Below are 26,945 nucleotides of genomic sequence, written 5' to 3'. Positions count from 1 at the left end.
ACAAAAATACAAATTGCCTAGATTAACAGAAGAAGAAAGGGAATTCTTAAATAATCCCATATCAGAAAAAGAAATCGAACAGGCCATCAAAGAACTCCCTAAGGAAAAATCCCCAGGGCCTGATGGATTCACAAGTGAATTCTATCAAACATTCAAAGAACACCTAATCCCAATACTATACAAACTATTTGACATAATAAGTAAAGAGGGAGTTCTACCAAATTGAGGCGTTGTTCTCTTTCTGGCTCATGTGGCTCCTGGCAGCATGCTGGTTGTTTCGGCAGTTTGGTGGTTTGCAGCTTGCTGGTGAGGAGACTAGGAGAAGCTCTGTAGTGTGAGTTAGGTGAGGCATCTTCCCTGAGCATCTTTGGTGAGGTGACCAATTCCTCCTTTCCTCCTCTCCTTTAACTCCTGAAAGCACTATCCTCCAAAGAGACCCCTCATCTTGGAGGAGGTCTTGTGGCTAGAAGCCTTGCTAGATTAAATCTTGGAGGAGACCTCGTGGCTGAGGTCTCTGAACATCCCTTAGCTTAGGCTGGGCAGGAGAAATCTTATACCTCTTTCCTCTCTCTCTTCTTCTTAATTTCTTCCTTCTATTGTAATTAAAACTATCATAAAAATCCCAAACTGACTTGAGTAATTTGTTGGGATTGAATTAATAATCCCTGATGACCACTAATATTTTCAGTCAATAACCGCTAATTTTACTTCTTACACTACCAACATCAATTGATAATCAATAAGGCTGTTAAGGCCTTAATTCCATTTCTCTGTCTCCAAATGTCAGTTAGAAACTCTCAGTCCCAGAGAGAGCCACACACTCCTCTCCCCAAGAGACCCAGAGACAAAAGCCCTTTCCAGCTGCCAGGAAGTTACTAACCCCACGCAGCCACCCTCTTCTAACTGTCCACCACTTCGTAAATTAAGCTACTAAAAGTCATTTTGACTTAAGCTAAAATATTTTTAAATGGGCAACCAAAATTTTACTTTAGAACTCTATTTAGCCTAAAATCTAATTTTTAATTTCTTACAAATTCCGATTAGTTTTTTTCTTTTCATGAATTGTTACAGATTATAATTTTTATTGGATCATGATCTGAACAGGTTGCATTTATTAATTCTGCTTTTTTTGCATTTGGTTGTTAAGATTTTATGCCCTAGAATATGGTCAGACCAAGAGGGGCATGGCCAGAGAAACGTGATCAATAGGGGCGTGCCTAGAGAGGGCGGACCAAGAGGGCGGGGTTTCGTCCTTCTGCCTGTGGCTCTCTTCTGGTATCCTCCTGCAGACCCTCAGTAAGTCTCTCTTAGCCGGACTCTGCAGGCTGTCCAGAGCCTGGCCACGCCCACATTTCTTTTCTACAAACTTGGGGGGAGAAGAGAATATCCCGCCCCCCTCCCCCTCGCACTGTGTTAGGACCAAAAGGAGCTCGGAACTGGGGAAGCCTGGTGCCCAGGGACCCTTTTCTTCCCGAAAGTCAGGACAATGGAGCAACTTAAAGTGAGCAGGGCGAGCACAGGCACCACCAGCCCTCTAACCCACCGGGGAGGGGTGGGAGCGGGTGCCATTCGGGCCCACCGAAGGCGTAGAAGAATGAAGGGGAGGGAGACGGGGCTCACGCTGGAAGTTCTGAAGAGAGGCTCTGGAGGAGGGCCAGCCCAAAGGCCAAGGCGGGGCAATTCTTGCTCTGAACCGGCGGCGCTGAGGCCTCCGAGAAACCGGAAGTTAAGATCTTATCCAATTCCGGGTCCTCCACTTCCAAAGCTTTTCCCGCTTCGGCTCCTTATCTGACCCTGGAACTCCCTCCGCCGGGCGCCTCAAGCCTGGGTAATTATGAAGTGGCGGCGGGGGACCGCGGGAAAGGGGGGCCGGAAGGGGGAGGGGCCAGAGGGAGAGGAGCCGGGGGGGAGGGCAGGAAGCGGAGAGCAGGACTGAGTTCGAATTCTCCCTTTTACGAGTCCCTCTGGAGCAGACACCTCCCGCCTGTGCCTCCTGGAACCCAATTCCTGGATCTTCCCCTAAACGGAGAGTCCCTCACCTCCTCCCACGTTCTGGGACTCTGCAGCTGGGCGGGGCTGACTGGGGCTGGAGCAGAGCAGAACAGGATGCGCTGGGGTGAATTTCCGGCAGCGTACTTCGTATTCTCGGCGCTCCTCTAGTGTCTGACAGGGGTCAACTGTGGACTCCGGCTTCCTCTTCCGGATCTTCTTATCCGATAAAACGTCCTGCCTAAAGAGGTCCTGGGGGGAGGGACAGTACCGAATGTTGTTTTATCAAGCCATGTAAGAACCCAGGAGTCCTGCCTTCCAGCCTCTGGGCCCCAGACCCCCGAGCTCCTCCCCCGACCCTCGGGCAACCTCAGCTTCAGTCACCCAAGCTCCATTCTGGCTAAACAAGCAATAATAAGCAGAGAGAGGGCCGAGAGTGAAGAAGAGTTCAGGAGGGCTTCCTGGAGGAGGCAAGATTGTCCTTTGGACCGTAGGGAGGCCGGGGATGGCAGTGGTCGAAGCTGGGTAGGGAGAGCCTATGAACCACCCATGGAGAACAAACAGAAGGTGCTCCTGGCCAGGAGCTGTAGGTGCTGTTCATGGACTCCCTTGGAGGCTGGTGTGGCCCATGGTAGAGGGGGTGGCAGGGAGGAGGGGGATGGGGCCATTAGGGCTGGGACTGCTGAAGAGCATCATGGGGGATTTGATGACAGGAAGGCTGGGTCCCAGGAAAGTCACCTCAGGAGCTGAATGAAGGGCTGAGGGAGGAAGAGGGCCTTCCCCAGAGGGAGGACTGCCCTCTGCCAAAGGGAGCCCTATCTGGGCCGGTAGAGTACAAGGCCTGTTGTGGGGTGGGCCTGGGTTCCAGTCTGACCTCAGAATCTTCCTGTTCTCTTGAGGCTCCCCCTTTTGTCTTTGAACTCTGAGCCTGCCCTGGCCCCCTGGAAGGGCTTCCTGGCTGGAAGATCTCTCTCTGGGGGCTGGCTGGGCCCCCCCTGGAGCACTGGGAGGGATCCTATGACCCTCCCCCAGCCCAAGGGAGCCTCCAGCAGGCACTTGAGGACTTCTAGGATGTGGGAACTCCCAGGGGTCCTCCTGCAGCCCCTCCTCCTCCCCCTCCCTGGAGAGCAGGGCTTTGGTTTTGGGCCAGTTTCTTGTCAGATTTGATCCACCTTGTCCTCTTGGCCACATCTGGGCCCTGTTCCTGGTTCTCTTCTTCTCCCTCCCCTGTTTCCTCCTCTATGCCACCTATACTGACCCCCCCCTTCACCTGTCTGATTCTCCTGAGATTCTTCAACCCCCCCCCAGAACCTGCAAATGACCCCTCTTTGTGGGCCTCACATTCCCTCAGCCCTTCCCATCCCCCCCCCATGGGGCCCTGCTCTCCCCAGGAACTTTCTGCTGCTCCCACCTCCCTCAGGCTGTACCTAGGCAGTCTGGGGTGAGGGCAGGGGGAGGGTCCCTATGATGGTGGGGGAGGGGGCCTCTCCTGCCCAGCCTGGTCGTGACCCATGAGAACCATGGGGTGGAATCTAGAGATTGGGGAGGGGTCTAGAGGGAGATAGGAGCCATTCCAGGAGCCCAGGCTTTCCTGACCCAGGAGTTCTAACCCCCAGCTCCTGCTTAGAGGTTCCTCTGTGCTGCCCTCAGAGCCCACCCTCTGGGAGGATCCCCGAGCTCTGCCTTCCTGCAGGAGCCAAAGCCCTTTTTTGGCCCCCATGACCCTTGGGCTGTTCCCCATTAGGGCCCAGACCTTGGGCTCCCTGGATCCAGTTCTCTTTAGAAATTCCCAGCCTCAGTTGTGCCAGAGGGTCCCAGACTCCCTCCCCAGCTCCTAGGAAGACCCCAGCACCCCTTCATCCTTTTCCCCCAGGCTCAGCCACCCCCAGGATCACTTAACCATCTCCAGGGTCCCTGCCCTCCTTGCCAGGAGCTCCGTTGAACCCTGTGCCTTCCCAGCCCCTCTCTTGGCTCCCCTTTTCCATACTTCCCTGTTCCCCCTTCCGGCAGAGCCCTCAGGCCCCTTCCTTGCCATGGGGTTTGGGCTCCCACTCTCAGTTCTAGAGGCTCTGCCTGGACCCATCCCAGGGGGGATCCCAGCTGCCTCTTGGGGGTATGGGAGAATGGGAGAAGGGTGAGGGCAGAAGAGGAGGAACAGAGGGAGGGGGCTCCTTTTCCCCTTCAGACTCTCTTCTTTTCCCAAGCTGTCCCCCCTCCCTCTGCTGATAGCAGGCTCTCCCCTGAGGGCAGGCCTGGCCCTGGGTACTCCTGTGGATCCTCACCCTGTGGACCTCTCCCCTCTAGGTCCCTTCTCCGTCCCCAGCTCAGGGTGCAGAGGCCCAGGGCCTGGCCCCAGGAGGGTTAAGGCTGAACCAGATCCTGAGTTGGGAGGGAGATCAGTGCAACTTTCTTCTGAGGTCTCACCAAAAGCAATTGACCCAGAGAGTGAACCCAAAGGCAGTGAGGAAGACGGACTTTTCTACACTGGGGAAAAGAGGGGAAGGAGTGTCTCAGGAGGGTGGTTCCAGGCCAGCTCCTGCTACTCAGAAGAGCAGAGAAGTCAGTCATTCCCTGGGCCAAGGGAGTTCTGTTGGCAAGAGCTTTGGCTGGAACTCCATTTGTGGAACATAAAATGGGGGGAGAGTGGAGGCTGGCAGGACCCTGAGTGGGGTGATGTGAAAAGTAATTCTTTATTCTTTTTTAATTTAAGGGGGACCTGGAGGTCCTTTTACCATAGAGATGTGTAGGGATTAAACAACTCTCAGAGGAAGTAGAAACCATAGAGACAGGAAGTGAGATAGAAAAAGGACAGAAAAGGGTGATAGCTATAGAGCAGTTGCTCACAGTTAGGGCTGGTGGTTGGGATGAAGTTTGTTGCTGTTTGTTGGGTTGGTGGTTGGCAGTTACTTGCTGAAATGTAAAGGCAGGCCTGAACTTACTGAGAGGGCTTTTTGGCCTTCACCTTTAGGGGTCTTTGGGGTTTGGGGTTGGGCTATTAGGTGTTTGTTTTTCTTTCATGAACTTTTTGGAAGGTGGCTGGTCTTTGTTGACAGACCTAATTGGAATTGGATTAAACACTGATTAATTTGGTTTTGATTGGGCTGGATTGGGTTACAACTTTGTGGGGTGGCTGTTATTAGCAGTAGTTATAGGCAGTTTTAGGTAGTAAATAGAGGTAGTTATAGTTATAGGATAACTAGTATAGAAATTAGGAAATTTTCTACCTTTTTCCTATATTTCTCTCCTTTACTATATTCATTTTACTATACTCTTTTACTATATTTTAATGAAAATAAATTGTTCATTGTTAAAGGCTGCTAGAAGTTTTCTTTCCTCTGTCTTAAAAGGGATAATATTAATTTACAACTCTATTCTCATGAAAACTTAAATGATTAAAAGTTGCTCTCTTATTTTGTCAAAACTAATTTAACCATTACAGAGATAAGGCCAGGAAAAGATGGAGGAACTTCACCAGATGGACTCATTGGGGCTACTTTACTGCCTTTACAGGGAGCCTGGAGTCCCAGGAATGACCTTGGAGAGGGACAGGCTCCCAGGCCAGGTAAGTGCATTCCAGCCCCAGATGGGAGCCCCATCAGCCAGGGAGGCCCTTTCCTGACTCTGATACAAGATGGGCTGGAAAGCTGCTTCCTCCTTCCTGCTGGGCCATTTCTGTCCCCACATCCCAGGCACGAGGAATAGCCCTTCTCAGCTCTCTTCTCCCCTTTGGGAGTGATTCCTTGGCCTTTGGGCAGCTCAGACCCCAAGAGCCACATCCAGGTACTGCCTCCCATGTCATATTTCTCCCTGGACATAAGTGAGTGCTGAGGACAACCATTGACTCCTTATTTCCTATCTAGGGATCCTGTCTTTGCTCTCTGCTTACCTGGTGACACTCACACCCTCTTCCTCTTCTTCTTTTCACCTGTTCCCTCTTGAGTCTGGTCTGGAGCTGTGCCTGAGGGTGTCCCCTGGTCTGTGCCATCCTCAGGGAAGACATTGTCCCCTAGAGCTGCTCAATGGCTTCTGCCTTGAGTCCTTCAGCCTTCCCAGGTTTCTCTGGCTCCTTTCTTTTTCCTACTTCTTAGCCAAAGTCAACCAGTCTGAAGGAACTCCCTGGTGTGTACCTGGCATTGCTCAGCACAAAGGAAGGGAGAAGCCATTGGCCCTTCCAGGCCCCACCAGTCTTACCAAGGAGACCCCTCAGCAGCTGTGGCCAAACAAACTCTGTGAGGGCAGAAAGGGGGGAGGCATGGTGGGGGAAGACTCTAAAGGTTTTGGGGAGACCATTGATTCCCAGGGGAGGATTCAGCTAGGACTCGAAGGAAGCTCTGAGGCCAGAGGCAAGAGGAGAACATTCCCTACAGGGACACAGACAGCCCCTGGAAAGGCCCAGAATCAGACCATGAAAGGTCTTGGCCACGGATCAGCCAGGAGGACAGTGTCCCTGGGTCAGAGGAGGAGGAGGGAGGTGTAAGGGGAGAGGAAGAGGCTTGAAGGTCAGTATATGCCAGCAGAGCCTCTTGTAGGAATGGTTAGGGTCCTTGCCAGTGACAGCCAAAATCAGGCAGCTGGGGATGCCCCAGAGAGCACCCCTGTGGGTGGGAATGACCCTTCCACTGGCCTTCTGCTTCTGAGCTCCCCAATCCAGAGAGAGTCTGAGGAGTTTAGGTGAGCCCAGGAAGGACCGTCATACAGAAATGGGGCCTTTTTCTCAGAAGGGGAGCTCTAACTATTCTTGAGCAAAGCTGTTTGTATCAGAGCCATCAGCTGAGTACATTCCTCCTCTGTTCTGTAGAATTCCTCACTGGTCTAGTCCTCCCCTTGTTTGACTGACTAAAGAGAAAGGGGTGAGCTTCTGAAGTCCTGCGAGTTTTCTGTGCAAATAGGGTTAGGAAGGTCCTGAGAGAGACATCCTGGCCTTGTCACAAAGGCATCTGCCTCAGTAGCAAAGAATGGGATACAGACAGACTGGACTGCTTTATGTTCTCCTAAAAATCTGCTTTCATCAATCTGTGTAAAAATGCTCTAGGATAAATGTTCTTATTCTCATCATTTCACAGATGAGAAAACTGAGGCAAACAGATTAAGGTTCTATGCAGAAGTTTTTCTGTTTCAAGGAATCAAACTTTTCCAGTTTTGAGGTAATTGTCTCTATCTCAAGTTTGACTAAGCATTTGTGTCCTTGAACTGCAAAGTAAAACACCTCTGAGGTACCTCTGGCACCTGTCAATTTGGACATTGTGCCAGAAAAAGAACATGATCTCTTCAGAGATGTGTGAAAGTTGAAACACTTATGGAAAGTTGTCATCCATTTATTGCACATTTGGAAGTCATTTGGAATTTTGCCCAAAAGGCTTTTAAACTGTTCATACCCTTCAATCTAGGCATGTATCCCAGAGATCCCCAACAGGGGGAAAGAATCTATTTATATAGCAGATCTTATTGTGGTGGCAGAGAATTAGAAATAGAGGGACATTCATTAATTGGGGAATGTCCGAACAAATTGTGGTGTGCGATTATAGTGTAACCCTATTGGGTTATGAGAAATAACAGGCAGCATCATTTCAGAGAAACCTGGGAAGACTTCCATGAACTGATGCAAGGTATGAGCAGAAGCAGGAGAACATTTCATAGGATAACAGCAACAATGTGCAGTCAGAAGCTGTGAACGACTCAACTGTTCTCAACAATTCAGGGTTGTAAGACAGTCCCAAAGGACTCGTGATGAGAAAAACCATCTGCTTCCAGAGAGAAAACTGATGGACTCTGAATTCAGACCAAAACATGTTTCTCTTTTTTCCTTTCATTCATTTTCTTTGGTTTGAGATTTCTTCCACAAAATGACAGATAAGGAAAAATATTTTATGTGGTTGCTCTGGTAAAGTGTACATCAGATTGCTTGTTCTCTCAGGGAAGGGCAGTGGAGGGAGGGAGACTATTTGGAATTCAATTTAAAAAAAATGAATGTTAGAAATTGTTTTTACCTGTAATTGGGGAGAAAATAAAATATTCTACATACATCTCCCTATAGCTGTGAGATGTGTATGAGATGTTTTTCTCCTAACTCCTTATAGTGTGATCTTTAATATTAAGGTCACATTTCCTTAAACCATGTCTAGTAGAGTATGGTGTAGACTTATGCTCTGAGCCTCATTTCCTTCCAGGCTGCATTCCAGTTTTCATAGCACTTTTTACAAAATAAGGAATTTTCTCCCAAATTGCTTGTTTGCCACTTGACAGGAGGTATTTTCTTTAGTCTGTTCCCTTGCTTTATCTCCTTATCTTACCGGTAGCCCAGGTTGAGGATGACTCACTTGTGATCTGGTCTGAGCTCTGGCAGTGCTGTTCCCCAGTTATCCTGGCTTCTTTTCATGTTGTTTATGCTATGGTTGATCTTTTGTTTTTCTCAAATGAATTTTGTTATGATTTTATTCAGCCCTGTCAGATAGCCTCTTTTTCATGTCATGAGGGGTGAAATTCCTTTTTTTTCTCCTGGATTATATTTTTTGGATTTGCTACACTAAGAATTCTGTTCAATCTGAATCTGCTCCTGTGAGGTTTCACTAGATAAATTTATGTAGACTACAGTGTGGTGCTCCCCCTCTCTGATGAGAGATGCCGAGGCTGACATGGCTGCTGTTTCCAGAAAATCTCTGTTCTCAGTATTCCCATGAAGCAGGGGTCCCCAAACTTTTTACACAGGGGGCCAATTCACTGTCCCTCAGACCATTGGAGGGCTGGACTATTAAAAAAAATTATGAACAAATCCCTATGCACACTGCATATATCTTATTTTAAAGTTAAAAAAAAAAAAAGAAAACCAAGAACAAATACAATATTTTAAATAAATAGCAAGTAAATTAAAATCAAGAAACTGACCAGTATTTCAATGGGAACTCTGGGCCTGATTGAGATGGTCAATGTCTGGTTCCATATTTGTTTCTGCTAGCCGTACAAGTGATGCAAGTGTACATCAGTTAGTCTAGATCTGGTTGGAGATTTCAGATGTTTCATTCTGGAAAAAGTCTGTTCACAGACACAAGTGCTGCCAAAAATGGTTGCCATTTTGAGTGCATGGTTCCTGAGATTAGGATATGTCTCAGAGGGGAGAGATGCATAGAAATTAGACAAGCTGCTTGACTTGAATGCGTCTTTCAGAGAGTCACAATTATGCAGTTCAGCCAGTTCCATTTGGTAAATTGAATCCACATTTTCATTGTCAATAGAAAATGGGTTATGGAAAAGCTGTATGTCCTGTTCATGGAGATGAAGCTCTTTAAATCTGAATTGGAACTCCTTTTTCAACTTCCAGTGAATCCACACATGTTTCTTTTGTGAATGCAGTCAAGGGTTTTTCCACTAACAGATTTTGAGTTAAGGGGAGATGGCAGAAATTTGTAATTCAGGCTTGTGGAGCTTTCCAGGGTGGAGAAAGTCTATTTTGCCTTGGCTTTACTTTTCAATGTATTTTCCAATTTTAGTCTAAAACCCACCTGCTTTGATTAGACTCTACTACGTGCTTCCTCTTACTCATTCAGGATATCATTTAAGCCTTACCCCAATCCTGTGAGGAAGGCACCTCATAATTACCCCAATTGTACTGATGAGGAAAACTGAGGCACAGAAAGATTGCAATTTAGCCTTTGTGGGGAAGAGTCGGACAGGACCAAATAACATCTCTTGCCCCCTTCCCCCCCTTATTAAATGAGAGCCAAGATTCTTCCCAACCAAGTCCTACACTGAAGGGACCAAACTTCGTCATCAAGAGGCTTATACTTTAGCTGAAAAATTAAGAAATGGACTCATGCAAAGTTTTCTAGCTGAACAACTGAGTCAAGGGAGTGGTATAGATCTTAAGTGTTTCTAAAAGAGGAGAGATCACCCACAGGTAGATGGATGCTCAGAGGAAAAGGATTTTATTTGGTCCTTACAGCACAGAAATCATCTCTATAGGTGGAGTGAGTCGAGAAGGGAAAGGAGCATTGAGAGCCTGGGAAGGGAGAGTGAGGAGAGGCAGGGAACTGAGAATGTATAAATCAGTTAAGAGGTTGGCGAATACTTCAATTTGGCTACAGTGGAGGGATTTGTACAAGTCTGGGAAGTCCAGAGCCAGGAAATAGGAAGTTAGCTCTCCTACAGGGCTCTGACCAGCAAGACACAGGATTTGAACCAGAATCTGCTCTCTCTCGGGAGGCCCCAGAGGTACAGATAGTCTTGTTGGCACCTGCCGGATGTACGTGCACCTAGTTTGGATTGTGCTTCCAAGGACAACCATCTGAAGAGTCTCGGATGTATTGCTGTTGCTGAGAAAGGAAGAGCAGCAGATACTGGCCTCAGCCTGGGTATCTCTCACCATAGATGGAGCCCAGTGCACCCCTCCTCTCTTCCCACTCCTCAGCCTCCTGCCCTCATCCGAGTTCCATCTACAGCACACGTGCCTCTCCCATTGACGTGGGACTGCGAGTGAGTCAAGCTTGCATCACGAGCTTAGTAGAAAGTGTGGCCTTCAGGAAAACCAGGGACAGTGCAAAGTGCTGCTGTCCCCAGTGCCGATTGGGGCATCCAGGCGTGGCTTCAGGATGAAGGTCAGCTCTGAGCTGAGCAAAGACTAGGGCACTCACCACCAGATTAGGCATCCTCCTATTGGTGCTGGCTAGGAGAAAGGCACAGAGGCCAGGGGTGACCGCGCCACCCTTATCAGGCTCTTTGACACCCTGGTGACTTCAGGGTGGGACCACCCCAAGTGAGCCTCCATGAGCCCCATGCAGCAGCCCTAGGAGCAGCTGCCCCTGAATTGCTTGGCTGGAAGGATTGGCACTACTGATGGAGGTGAGGAGTGAAGAGAGGGGGACAGGGTGCTTATCACGTGCACCTGCACACCAGCTCCACCTGGAAACACAGCCCCAGCTCTGGGCAGTCTTCCTAGCACCCCACTGCACCCAGGCTGTCAGGTGGCTCTCACTGACCACCAATGAAATAGGTGTCCCTTCCAGAAATGCAGTGGGGGCTGAATAAATTGCCTCAGGGGGCTGCATGTGGTCTGAGACCTGTGTGCCATAAAGCATGGTGTCAGTATTTCCTGTAGGGTGTGTGAAGAAGCTGGGACAAGCCAACCTTGTGCCATCTACTGAGCTGATTCCCTCTTGGGAAGGAAGGGAGGGCTTTGGGGCACCCAGGGGTGAATTTTGGGAACATTGTCCATCTTGTGACTCAGAGCTGGAGAAGGCTCGGCTCCGTTCCATTCATTTGTGTGCCTCATCCAAATTCTGTCTGGTGAAGAAAATTTATTCAATGGGGAGAATTGGGAGAAAACCTCACTGCATTATTTGAACCTCTTCTTGCCTTGCTGGGAAACTGAACCGCCTTTACCTGCTGTTTGGAGACCCTCAACTAAAGCCCAAGTTTAGGTTGACCAGAAACCTAGTCAGATTCTGAGACTGATGGAAGAAGTTTTTTCTTCATTGTACATCTCAAGCATTCAGGGGGTCTTTTCTGCAAAGTGGGTCCATATTGATCAATCACTTATTGCCTCTTTGTTCTTTTGATTGCTTACAGATATTGGGAAGGAGTGGGACCCCTTTCAGGGAAGTTCCTCTGTCCCTCTTCCCCATCCCAATTTGGCAAGTCCCTAATCTTTTCTCCAATTAGAAAGTAGGTGACCCAGCATTGGATTATTTCCTTTGCATTCATTTATCTTACTTAATTCATCTCTTTTAGGGTAGACAAGTCTCTTTTCCCCCTGATTTCAATGTCCAGCCCTAAGCCCAGGAAAGGGCCTCGTCCTTATTGGTTAGACAGTAGGCATACATTGCTTTAATAAATTGATGTGCTCAGAAGAGCAGAGCTTTGATTCCTCAGGCATTTCATCTTCACTTGTCACAGTTAACCTCTTCATTTTGTTCTACATTTGCCTAGAAATCTGGTCCCTGGGTCAAAGCTATCCCAGTCCTCCTAGTGCCACACTGGACACCCTCACCCCACTACAAGTGCACCACACACACCCCCGGACAAGTAGACTGCACACACCAAGTCTCTCTGGCTTCAGTGTGAGTCCTCATCTTCCTATACCCATGAAAACATTCATCAATGGAACCTCCTTCCATGTCAAAGTAGGGACTCCATCCTTTCTCCATCTTCTCAGGTTTTGCCTTCTCCTCTGTACCTCCTCCCCTATATGCTCTTCTCTTTCTGAGTCAGTAGAGACCACTGTCTTCTCTGTATCTACCTCTTCTCTCCTGTGGTACTGCAGGAAACATCCTCCTGGAGCAGATGGGACACCTTAAGATTCTCTCCATGATCCCCTCTGTCTTCTCCTTCACCTTTTACCCTCTCTGGGTTTCCTCCTTCCCTTTCTCCTTGTCTGTATTTTTTGAAAGAAGCCTCTTTCTGCTCTCTCTGATGTTCTGCTGCTGCTACTATTGTCTTCAGTTTTTCACTGATGCATTTCTGTTGCTTGGGGTGTTCACAAAGTAAATGATCTCTTCCCTGCGGGGTCTCTTCCTAAAAATACTGAAGGCTCCTCTTCAGGAGTGAACGTCTACTGCTCTGACTAACATTGTGAAGCTCACGTTTGCAGGTGTTGGGAATGAAATAACCAAAGAGTAAACTGAGGCAGCTCTCCAAGGAAGACAAGCAAGGGAAATGCTTCCTATCAATAAAAGGGGTTAGGGGCTTGCCTCTACTAATGCTCCAAACCCTAAGCAGAAGAATAAATCTCTGGTAGGTTTAGGAGAGCACAGAACAAAGAATAGACAGGGTAAGTGATGTCTGTCATAGGATATAGAGTCACCAGTGGTTGTAGAGCTGGGATAATCAGGGACACTCTGACTGACTGGAATAATCAATAACGGGCCAGCAAAACCCCAGCCCTCCTCTCCTCAGACTAAGAAGAGATTCTTGAGTGATCCCAGTGCAAGATCAGGGACTGTTAAAGGGAAATTAGCAGGAACGAGAGCAATTCTGCAAAACAGGAGCAGGAAACCTTACAAGGCAGAAGCAGAAGGTTCCAGAACTCTGGAGAAGTGACAGGCAGTTTCTTCTTCTGGGAGATATAATTAAGCAGCCAGGAGGGGTCTGTCTAGATTTTCTAGGTTGGACCTAGAGAGCTACATATTCTCTCGTGGCTTTTCTTGTGATTCAGCCTATCCCTGATTGTTCCTGTTGCTGCTGAGAGTGATTTCCAACAGAGCTGCTCAAGACTCCAGAGGACAACTGTCAGTGAGACTTTCCTTTGAACCCTGTTCCTGCTACCTTCATTTCCTTCCCACTTTATATATTAACTAAGATTTAATTTAACTCTTTGTAGGAGGTAGATTTATAGGTAGAGAAGTGTTAGTGTAAGGTAACACCGTGATTTTGGTTTTAGATAGATTATCCCAATTCCCTTCCCTTCCTTCCCTTATCTTAAAATAAACTATTATTTTAGTTATATATATATATATATATATATGTACATACAGATATATAATTTCAGTATAGTTATTTCAGGACCCCAACCCAGACATCTCTGATATGGGTTGGACCTGACCCCCAGGGGCTCACCTGAATCTTCCAAGGTCAGTGAATGCCTTGGACTGAGGCTTACATAGTGATGAAGTGCCCAAGAGCTGGATTCTGCACTTCCCCTATTAGAGGCTGGCTTAATGTGGAGCTGAGTCAGGAGGCAGAGAACCAGGACTCGGGCAGTTCCCAGACAAAAGCAGTCACTGGTAAATAGGATCAATAAGTGAATGATCCGAGATCAGCTCAGCGATCTCTGAGGATAGGTCACCCTGGGCTGTATCCTGAGTCCCTGAGCTCTCTGGAATGCATTCTCTCCATTCTTGAGCCATTCACAGTGTCATGAATAAAAAATGTATCTGGGGGCTTGTAGTTTGAGAGAGGTCTCAGCCTTTCTAGATCTCCATTCAGCTTGCTCAGGCTGGGCTTGCCAGAGATCAAGAGATCAGGAAAGCTCACAGAAACCCCTAGCCCAGAGACCCAGTTAGTTCCGGGGGGTGGGGATATAAAAGCCCCCTCTCCTTCCCTCTCCTGCCTTTTACCTTCCCCCCAGCTTACCTCTCTGTGGCTTGGGCCCTGGTACATTGGTGACTCACTAATGCTGGCTGCCCTGGGACAGAGCAACAGGGTCACAGACATGTGACTAACACCTACATCCCTGCTCTGGGGCCCTGGGGATCCAAGCTGCACTGGAGGTCCCCTAGAGATTTCTGTTCACACTTTAGAACTACTTGACTTCCTTCCAGACCATCCTAAAGCTGCTTTTCTCAAGCCTCCATTGGGCTCTTAAAGTCTCAGCTTCTAGTGCTGCCTCTGACTCTGACAAAGGGTGGAACCTTTGGGCCCCTCCCTTTTCTGTGGGTCAGTTTCCTCCTGTAACTGACCAGAGGTGGGCTCTTCATTGTGATGTGGCTTTCAGCCCCCTGTGCTCTGACTTGGGCTGCTCTAGGAGGCGGTGACATTCAAGGATGTGGCTGTGGAGTTCACTCGGGAGGAGTGGTGCCTCTTGTCCCCTCCCCAGAAGGAGCTGTATAAGGAGGTGATGCTGGAGAATGCCCAGAATCTGCTCTCTGTGGGTAAGGAACCCTCTCCCTGCTGCCCGAGTCTGCCATCCAAAGGAATATCGCCCTCAGGGGCAGGCAAAATTGGGAGCAGTTTTCAGTCATGAGGAAGGGATGGTGGCTGGTATGATGAATCCCAGAGCCAGGGCTCTCCTGCTGCCTGGTGCTCCTATAAAAGTCCTTTGCATTGTGTAATGGGACCTCGGGGGACTCCCTTTGATGCTCCTGAAGTTCAAGATCGAATGCGTGTTGGAGAATCTCAGACCTGGAAGTAATCTCAGATCTGATTTCGTCTTGCCTCTCCCTAGCCTGGAATTGGGTCTCCCAAACCCATCTGGAAAAACTGTTCAGGAGGGTTTTCCTCCCACCCTCTTCTGCTCTAGGGTGGATCTACTATTGAGGATCTTTTTCTCTTTAACCAGCATAAACTTGTAGCTCACAGCACCTCTATGTCCCTAGAAGAGATGGTTTGTCCTTAGTCTTCCTTCCTATTGCTCTAATCCTCCAGTAAACCCAGTGAGTAAGAGAGGGAAGGGTTGAAGCATTTATAACAATGTCCTCTTGTCCCAGGGCTCTGCCAAGAAGGGTTTTCTCTGTAATATGGCACTTCTTCCTCACCTTCATCTTCCTAATTCAGTGATACAATTTTCACCATTTCACAGATGAGGAAATAGTTTTGATTAAGTGGCATGTTCTGAGGCACCTATATAGGGGCTGTTTCTGACAAAATGTAAACTGAGCCTCCCTACTCCCTCCCCTTTTAGCTGCCTCTCATTTCCACATAATGGAAAACTGGATTGAGTCTAGCCTTCTCTAAAGAAAAGGCCCTAGAACCTAATATTCTGGTTTCAGATTGGTTCCCTTACCTTCTCCACCCTCCTCTTCCCACACTATATACTGGGGAGACTCTCCTCCAGGAGGCCCCTGAAATCTCCTACAGGTCCTGCTTGCCCTCCTCAGTGATTGTCAAGATGAATGAACTGGCTGAGAGACAGCATTGGGCCAAAAGAGCTTTGTTGAGTTCCCCAGGAGAGGAGGTAGAGACTCCCTGAAGAAGAGTCCAGGAGACTCAGAGAGGTGTCACGGAGAGAGGAGCAGACAGGGTGGTTGGACAAAAGCTGATCCCTCTAGGTCTCTGTGTCTGGGCCTTCAGACTGACCCAGAACCGTGTCCCTCTGACCCAGGGTGGGAGTTTAGGAGTTTCAGCCAAAATGGACCAGAACAGGATAGGGGAGGGGGACTGTTCATTCAAGATCCCCCAGCAGGGTAACCGGCACATCCTACCCTGGACTCCTGTATTACAGACACTGAGGGGTGAGGGCAGACTCCCTTAGAAATCCAAAGGACAAAGTCTAGGTGGAGTCACTGGATGCCCCAACCTTTCCCTAAAGATAACTCAGTGATGAGCTTCTCTCCATCCTCCTCCCTGACTGATTTCCCATGCCCAGGGCTACCAGCTCCCCCAGAAGACATGAACTCTTATTTGGAGCAGAGGGAATCCCTGTGGATGCTGGAGCAAGAAGGCCTGAGGAGCTGCTATCCAGGTGAGGGAGGGGAAAAGAGGTGTGAGAGAGCCAAGGTGACCAGAAGGTTCTGTGTGCTCTTGTGAATTCAGGGCTAGATTTGGAGGCAGGAAGACCCAATTTGGAATTCTTTTTCAGAACTTTTAACAAGGGCTTCCTTGGAAAGTCATTGATCCCCTGAGCCTCAGTTTCCCCATCTATAAGATGAAGCTGTTGGACTCCATTTCTGATCAGTTCCTTTCATGGGATTAATCTGTGACCCTCTAAGAAGTCAGTGTTTGGAACTGAAGGGCCTGGAAGTCTCCTGCAGGTGCCATAAGGGCTGAGGTTATCCCCTCTGAGTTCTTTAGTATCCTGAAACACATATGAGTGCTTGCACTGTGCCAGGTCCTGGGCTAAGTTATAGGAGACATAAAGGGCTACAGTGGATATCCCCTTCCCTAATGGAGGTCACCTTCTGCCCTACTGGAGCAGATAGCAGCATGCCAACAGTTCTGTAGAGGCCATCTAGATCCCAGCTCTAGGGCAGCCAATCATGATATGAAGGCTCTGAAGAGGAGCACTAAAAGTCTAATGGGGCGAGGTGACCTGGGGCTTTAGGAGAGCCGGACTCAGAATTCTGGGGGAAAGTATAGCACAGGTAACAAGGGAAAGGTATCAACACAACTTACTGCAAATTGAACCAAGGAGAGATGTTGGACAGTATCATGGGAAGAGATCAAGTGAGAGTGTTTAGAACATTGGGAAGAAATGGTTTGTTGGTTCCCAGAGGAAGAGTCATTAGCTCATTAGTGTGGGAAAGGCTGAAGATGAAAAGCAATGAGGGCCCCTATAGGGTGGGATAGATGGGCTTAAATGAAGGATAAGATGGGATTCTTTGAATATGAAGAGAGATTTCCTGTGATCCTGGGGGAAGAGGGGAAAAGGAGGCAGCTGAGCTGAGTGAGATTTAGAAGATAAAAGCTCTGAGGAGAGGTCCAACTTGTGTTCTGTGAAATATGAGGTGAAGTTCTCAGCTCAGAAGGTGAGGCAGGGGTGGAAGGAAGCCATGAGGGAGAGTTAGAGAGCAGGGAAATATTTGGGAGGCTGCTGTGCTGGGTGCCAAAGGGAATCATGAGAGTGTATCACAGGATTGCCTGACCCAACTGAGGTCAGGGAGTCTCAATGTAGAGTGGAGCCAGGCAGCTGGTTTCTTGATTTTCCTTTTTTCCATTGACTTGCAGCCCATGAGTAGGAGTGAAGACTACTGCTTTACTTAAGCTTTCCCTAAATCATCATTCTAGGCCCTTTCCTGGTCTCTGGGGCTCAGTCTTTGCCCTGTTTTTGGACAGTCGGTGACCACAGCTCCTCTCCATAGGGAAATGAGAGCCTAGAGAGAAACCTCTGGTATCTTCAGGATTGGGTCTACTCTAGTTCCAATGGAGTCATTGTTGACTGCTAAGAAATAAGGGCAAGAGAGGGACAGATACATGACTGAAGGTAGAGCATGCATTGGCTTTCCTGGAGAAAGACCAGAATGCAAGGATCCTGGTAGAGGTTGGCCTGACATAAGACCTATACCCAGACAGTAAACATATATTAAATAATAAATATGTCCTAGGAACCATGCTAAGGCTTGAATGTACAAAGTAAGGGAAACAGCAGTCTGAGCTGTCCTGGAGCTCACAATAGAACCCAAATATAAAGTGTTTAGAAAGAAGCAACAGATCCTGAATCTCACTTGAGATGATCCAGGTAAAACAGAGTATTGCAGAATGGAAATGCATTTCATTCAAAAGGAAAATGAGTAACTAGAGGAGTGAAGAGAATGACAGTTTAAGGAGAAAATCGATCAAAGGAGGAAATAATCCAAATTCTAATGATAAAAGTAAATATCACCCTTTGCATATTTCCCCTAATATGTGTCATACATTTTATAAATGTTATCTCATTAGATCCTCATAGGAACCCTAGGAGTCACTTGACATTATTATATCCATGTTATTGTTAAGGTGTTTGAGACCAACAGAACTCCTGTGACTTGCCCAGGGTTAAAAGTTATAGCAAGTTTCTCTCTAAGGTGGGAAATAGGAAGATAATTGTACAAGCTTTCTTGCCCATTTCCTAAAGAAAAGTAATGGCTATTCTCAAGGAGTAGGAAACAGAACAAATCTTTCATGCTTTGAAGAATTGCAAAAAAAGTGCTGAATTTCTTCATCTAATCTCAGATACTGGAATAAAAAAATAAGATAGAAAACAATCACAAAGTGAATTGCATAATCCTTACAGAGACTAGCTAAATGATGAAATAATAGATATATTTAGTCTACATGTCCCCAGTGGTGTCATACTTATGAAGAGAGGACTTAATGTATAGACAATGAAAATGAAAACAAAAATATTGAAAGTGAACACTAGTACTGTGGACAAAGCATGCTCCGTCACAGGATTTGGTCTCAGCTGCCAGGATTTCGGGTCAAGTTACTCATCCAGCCTTTCTGAAGTCATGGTCTGAGTTAGGAATGTAATAAAGCTAGCCTGTCTAAAATCCCAGATTTGTTATGAGAGCCAATGAGATCACATGGGAAGTTCTTTGTCATTTAAATTGTTCTTTAGGTTTGAGGTAATGGCATTTTCAAAGGATGGGTTGTGCTCATTGAAGTTGGAAGACTTTTCTTACCTGAGGAAATAGGATATAAAGTGGTTTATGTTCTGACAGTTGAGGAAAAGAGATAAAAGACTTATATATCAATATATGTGTGTGTTTTACTGTTTGTTTCTTTTAGGAGAGATTAGACCTGAAATGAAGGCAAATCCAACAGAGATGAGCCTTCCTGTGGAAGAAATGGACCTACAAAGATTCATGAGTGATGGTACCAATGACTTTTCATTCAATAGATTCTGTGTTCCACCTCCAAATTCATCTCATATTGAACATCAAAGAATGCACATTGAGAAAAAATCTAGTGAAAGTAATCAGTGCAAAAAGACTTTTATGCACAGGTTCAGTCTTGCTGGACAGCAGAGGATTCACACTGGAGAGAAACCTTATGAATACAAACAATGTGGAAAGACATCCATATGCAGCTCCTTTCTTCCTATACATCAGAGAATGTGCACTAAGGAGAAACCTTATGAATGCAAGCGATGTGGAAAGACATTCAGTCAGAGTGACAGTCTTTCTGTACATCACAGAATGCACACTGGGCAGAAAATTTATGAGTGCAGGCATTGTGGAAATACATTCAGTTACACCCCCAGTCTTACTATTAATCAGAGGATCCTCACTGGGGAGGAACCTTATGAATGCAAGCAATGTGGAAAGGCATTTAGTCAGATCTCTGCTCTTACCTTTCATCAGAGAATCCACACTGGAGAGAAACCTCATGAATGTCAGCAATGTGGAAAGGCATTTAGTCAGAGCTCTGCTCTTACCTTTCATCAAAGAAGGCACACTGGAGAGAAGCCTCATGAATGCAGGCAATGTGAAAAGACATTCAGATATATCTCCCAACTTGCTGTTCATCAGAGGATCCACACTGGGGAGAAACCTTATGAATGCAAGCAATGTGGAAAGACATTCAGTCGGAGTGACAATCTTTCCGTACATCAGAGAATGCACACGGGGGAGAAACCTTATGAATGCAAGCAGTGTGGAAAGACATTCAGTTATACATCCAGTCTTGCTGTCCATCAGAGGATCCACACTGGGGAGAAACCTTATGCATGCAAGCAATGTGAGAAGACATTCAGTCGGAGTGACAAACTTGCTGTGCATCAGAAAATCCACACTGGAGAGAAGCTTCATGAATGCAGGCAATGTGGAAAGACATTCAGATGTAGCTCCCAACTTGCTGTTCATCAGGGTATCCACACTGGAGAGAAGCCTCATGAATGCAGGCAATGTGGAAAGGCATTTAGACAGATCTCTGCTCTTACTTTTCATCAGAGAGTCCACACTGGGGAGAAACCTTATGAATGCAAGCAATGTGGAAAGACATTCAATCGGAGTGACAATCTTTCTGTACACCAGAAAATCCACACTGGGGAAAAACCTTATGGATGCCAGCAATGTGGAAAGGCATTTAGTCAGATCTCTGCTCTTACCTTTCATCAGAGAATACATACTGGAGAGAAACCTCATGAATGCATGCAATGTGGAAAAGCATTCAGTCGAAGTGACAAGCTTGCTGTACATCAGAAAATCCACACTGGAGAAAAGCCTCATGAATGCAGAGAATGTGGAAAGGTATTTAGTCAGATCTCTGCTCTTACCTTTCATCAGAGAATCCACACTGGGGAGAAGCCTTATGAATGCAAGCAATGTGGAAAGAAATTCAATCGGAGTGACAATCTTGCTATACATCAGAAAATGCACACTGGGCAGAAACCGTATGAATGCAAGGAGTGTGGAAAAACATTCAGTTACACATCCAGTCTTGCTGTCCATCAGAGGACCCACACTAGGGAGAAACCTTATGAATGCAAGCAATGTGAAAAGACATTCAATCAGAGTGACAAGCTTGCTGTACATCTGAAAATCCACACTGGAGAGAAGCCTCATGAATGCAGGCAATGTGGAAAGACATTCAGATATAGCTCCCAACTTGCTGTTCATCAGAGGATCCATACTGGGGAGAAACCTTATGAATGCCAGCAATGTGGAAAAGCATTTAGTCAGAGTTCTGCTCTTACCTTTCATCAGAGAATCCACACTGGGGAAAAACCTTATGAATGTCAGCAATGTGGAAAGGCATTTAGTCAGAGCTCTGCTCTTACCTTTCATCAGAGAATCCACACTGGGGAGAAACCTTATGAATGCCAGCAATGTGGAAAGGCATTTAGTCAAAGCTCTGCTCTTACTTTTCATCAGAGAATCCATACTGGAGAGAAGCCTCATGAATGCAAGGAGTGTGGAAAGACATTCAGATACACCTCCAGTCTTGCTGTTCATCACAGGATCCACACTGGGGAAAAACCTTATGAATGCAAGCAGTGTGGAAAGGCATTTAGTCAAAACTCTGCTCTTACCTTTCATCAGAGAATACACACTGGAGAGAAGCCTCATGAATGCAAGCAATGTGGAAAGGCATTCAGTCGGAGTGACAAGCTTGCTGTACATCTGAAAACCCACACTGGAGAGAAGCCTCATGAATGCAGGCAATGTGGAAAGGCATTTAGACAGAGCTCTGCTCTTACTTTTCATCAGAGAATCCACACTGGGGAAAAACCTTATGAATGCAAGGAGTGTAGAAAGACATTTGGTTACCCCTCCAATCTTGCTGTTCATCAGAGGATCCACACTGGGGAAAAACCTTATGAATGCAAGCAATGTGGAAAGACATTGAGATATAGCTCCCAACTTGCTGTGCATCAGAGGATCCACGCTGGGGGGGGAACCTTATGAATAGCAGCAATGTGGAAAGGCATTTAGTCAGAACTATGCTCTTGCCTTTCATCAGAAAATCCACACTGTGGATAATCCTTATGAATATAAGCAGTATGAAAAGACATTTTATCAGAGCTCTGCTCTTGCTGTTCATCAGAGGATCCACACTGAGGAGGAACCTTAAGAATGAAAGCTATGTACAATAGTCTTTACATGTAACTCCAGTCTTGCTATTCTATGAAGGAAATTTAACTTCCCCCCCTTTCTGGGCAACATACTTGGCATGAGCCTAGACTTGACTCAGAGGCAAGAATTGTGTGGTGGAAACCATTGAGTGAGTATAGAATGGTAGCAGGAAATGGCAGCAAATTCCCAAATAAATTAAATACCTTTTTGTTATTTGGGATGCCTAGAGCAAGGGCAGGCAGAATAGCCTATTTCAATATAGAAAGAGCTGGCATATGTTCTGTCTCTAAACTAACTGGTTGAGTGACTGAATTTTTTTGTCTGCTATACTATAAGGGGTTTAGTGATTTCCCCATAGCTGGGAATCCACTGTCTACAAAACCCTGTTGCTCCTAGAATTGCTTTAAACAGTTTCTTAGTGGAGGGTTGCTTAATTTTTTTAATGTTTTCGATGAGCTTAGGGAAATGAAGTGGGTACCAGCAGTTAAAATGAACCCTAAATACTCCACTTTGGGGAAACACCACTGAACTATTGCCTTCGAGATCTTGTGTCCTCTTATAGAGTTCCAAAACATGTTTGACATTAGGTGAGGCCAAAAGTAAGTATAAAAAGTCTCTAGTGACTCACTTTAAACTTGATATTTCCTAACCTTTATGTTAAAATGTGAAAAAAATGAAGTGGGACTTTCAACGTTTCATTGGCAAACAAAAGCATGCCCCTTTGGGACCTTTCCAGGTGAAAGTAAATATATTTCTGGAATCTCATTGAATGGGTATTGAGAAAAATGCTAAATAGGACGCTGCTACCACAAAATATGAGGCAGTGCTAGGAATAGAGGAGAAATTGAGGTGGGCTTAAAACCACAGTGTCTTGATTGTTTACAGCCCTTAAATGTACAAATTGAGAGACAGGTTTTACATTTACATCTAACTTTTGATCTTTAACAAGTAATATAGATGTGTTGTATTCTGATTTACATAAAATTATTTGCATTTCAATTAAACAACTTTATCACTGGGGTAATTCTACCAATTGCCTCTTTTGATAGGGGATACTGAGGAATGGAAGGAGGTGGATCCCCTTTGGTTTTGCACAGGAACAACTGATTTCAGTAGGCCTATATAGAAAGATGTGGTCCAGAGATTCAGGTATATCTACTGGTATTTCAACGGTGAGAGGTTTGTCTATCTCCTGTCTAAAAGTAGTACAGGGAGCAAATTCAAATATTCATGCAATCCTAGTTTCATAGCAGCATTTTGAGAGCATGTTATTGTGGCTCTAAGTTTACATAAAAGGTCCCTCCATAATAAATTTATAGGGGATTTAGGCATTAGAAGGAAAGAGTGTTCTACTGATAGAGGTCTCATAGACAATCTTTGAGAGGAAAGCTTTGGGACCTTCAGAAGTGTTCCAGATAGGGGGCAGCTGGGTAGCTCAGTGGATTGAGAGCCAGACCTAGAGACAGGAAGTCCTAGGTTCAAATCTGGTCTCGGACACTTCCCAGCTGTGTGACCCTGAGCAAGTCACTTGACCCCCATTGCCTAGCCCTTACCACTCTTCTGCCTTGGAACCAATACACAGTATTGATTCCAAGGTAGAAGGTAAGGGTTTGTTTTTTTTTTAAAGAAGTGCTCCAGATACACCTACTACTTTTAGGCAACCAATAGAACAGCACTTGGAATCTAGTTTTTTCAACTCTGATCTGGAAGCTTCAGTGTCTAAGAGGCAATCATGTACCCAATTTTCAAGGTTACATGAGGCTCATCACAATTGTGAGAAAAAATGAATGAATACTGCACTGCAAGTATTTAAATTTTATAGGATTTAATAACAGCAAGAGTGAGAGTAAGTACTTTCTTCCGCTGAGTAAATAAAGCACAGAGCTAGTGACCCACATCTGCAATGCTTTACCAAAGCAAGAGCCCCCAAAAGTCCCCCAGTGTGGAGTTTCAGCCAAATTTATCTTTCAAATGTCAGAACACAAAATGAGGATGTAACTTAAAAAGAATACTGGGTATGTATAATTCATGTGTATCAAATTACTATTGGCACTTTCCCCACTATGATCCTTTTAGGAGACCAGTCTCCCTAATGGATCATTTTAAACATAATTAACTTAAAACTTTAAAGATTTTTGACTTTAGGTGTATATATTAGTTTCTAAAGGAAAATTATAATAATTTGGGGGAAAGGGAGGAAAAGAAAAAGAACAAAATTAATATTAAGTGCATTAACAAAAAACAATTAGGGAGCTGTCCCTTTTGACATAAGAGTGTACATTCAAAATGAGTGCATTCAACCCCCCTCCCCCCAGTTCAAATTCCCCACATCTCACAGTTTACTGGACCTTTTAGTTTGGAATGTGGTCTCTGAATGCATCTTTATGGTGACTTCTCCAAAAAGTTCACCTTCTGGATTCTACGAAGTAGTTTCTTGTACCAAATTAGGCTCAAATTCAAATCAAAGTTCACAATAACAGTCCCCACTGAGCAGGATAATAACACATAAAGAAATATTCAAATCACACAGGGATACATGGTTGAGGCATGAGGCATATGAATTACTGCCAATCAAAAACATCAGAAAATAGCACCAAAAGCCAAATAACTACTGGATGAAAATTCTAGATATCCAATTCCAAATGTTATATGTAAAAAATTCTAAATAAGGAAAAACAAAATCACACTAGGTCCTTGAATAATGGATTGATTAAAGCAATTTATATCTTATAAGTACATAACAGCAATCATGCACTTACCCACTCAACAGCCAGGGTTATAGTCAACTGCCACAGCATAAAAGATGGAAAAGGGACTAGATTTTTATTATTTTGTCTGATCTTTCATTGTTCCTCAGGGATAGGGGAACCAGAACAGCCAATTGTTAGGTACTTGATATAAAGTATTGTACAAGGAATGTGGTACAAGGAGTCTTTTGCCTTAAACATATGTCAAGTACCACAACCTTGAGTCTCACACTAGGTTCAAATCCTTTCGTATTAGCATAGGATTTCATCAATCCTACCTGGATTGGTTTCTTTTTGACCAGTGTGCTCTTGTGGCACTATTCAGGTTAAGTTCGTGCTTCTGTAGCACTGTGTACATGAAATCCTTGCTCCCTTTTGATTCCATTTCTTTGAATCAGACATATTCACAAAGCAGTTTCATAATATGTAAAGAGCCAAAGGTAGTTTCCCACGGTCTAAGGCTTTTGGGCAGGCAGTCGCATTTAGAGCTAATGGAACTACACTAGTGAAAAATTGCAGGGAACCAACAGACCCCCACTGGATGACATGGTCCCAGAGAGAAACCAGAAAACTGCAAAGCAGCCCCTTGAAAATAAAATCCCCCTGCTAACCTCCTTCTGTGACTTCTACCCCTCCTTTCCCTCTCCACAGAATTACATTCACTCCCATTATAAGCCAGGCAAACCAAGAACATCAATCATCTTCAAGACACACTCCACTGAATTCTGTTTATGGACAGAAACCAAGCAACATTGCCAGGTGCTTTAAAGTAACACAAGAAAAATAGAACTTGTAAGTTGAGGAAAACCCCAAATCTGGTCTGGCATTAAATTGCCCTCTAACCTTGTACCTATGTACAAAATGTTTTATTTCCCATCTCCTAAGTAATTGTGATTCATTGTGAAAGCTGACCAAAGGTAACTGATTCTCCTAGGTCAGGGAGAACAAACCTCTAGATCACCCTGTTTATGTCATTCATCCAAAGCAAAAATGTTTTGTTGATTATCTCTTTAGGCTATGCGTCTTGTTAAGTTCCATGGAAACATATATGTAGAAATTTGATTATGTGCCAATGAAGTATGTAATCACCAGCCTACATAATAAACCTCTGTGCTATGGCAGAAGACTGTGTGATGCCTATGCAAGTGGGCCTGAGCACACAGTGTCTCTCATCTCCATTACTCAACTGGATTGTCACATCTAGACAGAGTAACCTTGGACCCTCAGAGAGACCACTGAATAGCTCTCCTTAGAAAATCAAAAAGTCTTCAAATATTGATGACATGGTCAGGAAAATTCAATTGTATATGTAATTATAAAAATGTTCTAAAAATCATTCATATATATATGTAATATATATATATATATATATTACATATATATCTTACAATCAGTGACACTCAAAAATATATATTACAATCAGTGTCACGTAAGGAGAGGTAGAATATAAAGGGTTCTTACTCAAGAATATAGATCCATTTCTCCCTAACTTAGCCATGATCCACAGTGTGAGTGCAAATGGGGCAGATAGAGCAAAGGCGTTATAGTAGCAATGATATGTTCAAGAAAAAGCAAAAAATTCACAAAAGGTACAAAATGTTACAAAAAGCACATCAAGTCAATATAGGTCACTAAAACAGGTTTTCTTTTTCGAGGTAATATGTATATTGTCTCAATTAAATCATGAAGTGAGAAGTCTATGGGTCCTGCTTGAACAGCAGATCCAGAGTCATGGAGTTCTTGCGATTTCATTTGTAATTGTCTGATATATGTGGCAATGGTTGTATCCCCTCCCAATAATGAGGTATAGGCAGAGGTAAATGGTTGTGCCTGAATAGGTGGATGCCCAAATAGAATCTCAAATGGTGAGATGTGTAAATCACCTCTAGGTCTGCTTCTGAGGTAAAATAGGGCCAGAGGTAGAACTTCAGGCCATTTTAAATGAGTCTCCATGCACAATTTGCCAATCATAATTTTAAGTTCATTATTCATTCTTTCAACTTAGCTGGGGCTCTGGGGATGATATGGTGTATGAAATTTAGGAGTTATCCCCAAACATGAATAAATTTGCAATAAGACCAACTCAGTAAAATGAGTTCCTCAATCCAAATCAATACATGCTGGCAGACCAAAACAAGGAATAATTTCTTTCAAGAAGACTTTGGTAACAAAAGCTGATGTAGTTAGAGCAGTAGGAAATGCTTTAGGCCACCTGGTCAGTTGATCAATGATGACCAGAAAACATTTATACTGCCCAACTGTTGGCATACAGAAAAAATCAGTTTGTAAATTCTCAAAGTGGTTTGTAAGCAAGAGGATGTCCACCAAAGGCGTATCCACAAAAAGTATGCTGATTAAAAGCCTGGCAGGTAGGACAATATGTACATACTTTGTAGGCAATTGTAGTTATGCCACGTGCCATCCATATTCTTTTAACAGACTACAATGCCTTGGGGGCTGAAATAACCAGTGTTTACAGATTGAGTAACAAATTTGATTATAAAATTTCTGGAGAGTAGGGGTTTGCCATCTGGTGATATCCACACTCCATTAAACTGTTTGGCTTTAA

The 26,945-nt window shown here is 45.2% G+C and overlaps 1 protein-coding gene across 2 annotated transcripts; it reads left to right on the top strand.

Moving 5' to 3' along the window:
* The first annotated feature begins 1,251 nt into the window (after positions 1-1,251).
* Positions 1,252-25,497, top strand: LOC100617202 (zinc finger protein 420-like). Of its 2 annotated transcripts, none has more exons than XM_056821290.1 (5): positions 1,252-1,828; positions 5,429-5,551; positions 14,441-14,567; positions 16,001-16,096; positions 18,841-25,497. In XM_056821290.1, exons 2-5 carry the CDS (start codon positions 5,447-5,449, stop codon positions 21,459-21,461), a joined length of 2,949 nt encoding a protein of 982 aa, XP_056677268.1. In that variant the 5' UTR covers positions 1,252-1,828; positions 5,429-5,446; the 3' UTR covers positions 21,462-25,497. The 2 variants fall into 2 exon arrangements, with proteins under 2 accessions (XP_056677268.1, XP_056677269.1); XM_056821291.1 differs by lacking the exon at positions 1,252-1,828 and adding an exon at positions 1,906-2,283.
* Positions 25,498-26,945: the final 1,448 nt, after the last annotated feature.

Source organism: Monodelphis domestica, chromosome 3 (genome assembly GCF_027887165.1).
Source record: "Monodelphis domestica isolate mMonDom1 chromosome 3, mMonDom1.pri, whole genome shotgun sequence".
NCBI lineage: Eukaryota > Metazoa > Chordata > Mammalia > Didelphimorphia > Didelphidae > Monodelphis > Monodelphis domestica.
Note: the sequence above shows the minus strand (reverse complement) of the source record. Positions and strands in the feature narration are given on the sequence as shown.

What these genes read in the sequence shown, in the direction of transcription:
- LOC100617202 (XM_056821290.1), top strand. Translation starts at nt 5,447, where the DNA reads ATGGAGGAACTTCACCAGATGGACTCATTGGGGCTACTTTACTGCCTT. An exon ending in GGGACAGGCTCCCAGGCCAG is followed by an intron (nt 5,552 to 14,440) that starts GTAAGTGCATTC and finishes GGGCTGCTCTAG; the next exon opens with GAGGCGGTGACATTCAAGGA. An exon ending in CCTGAGGAGCTGCTATCCAG is followed by an intron (nt 16,097 to 18,840) that starts GTGAGGGAGGGG and finishes TGTTTCTTTTAG; the next exon opens with GAGAGATTAGACCTGAAATG.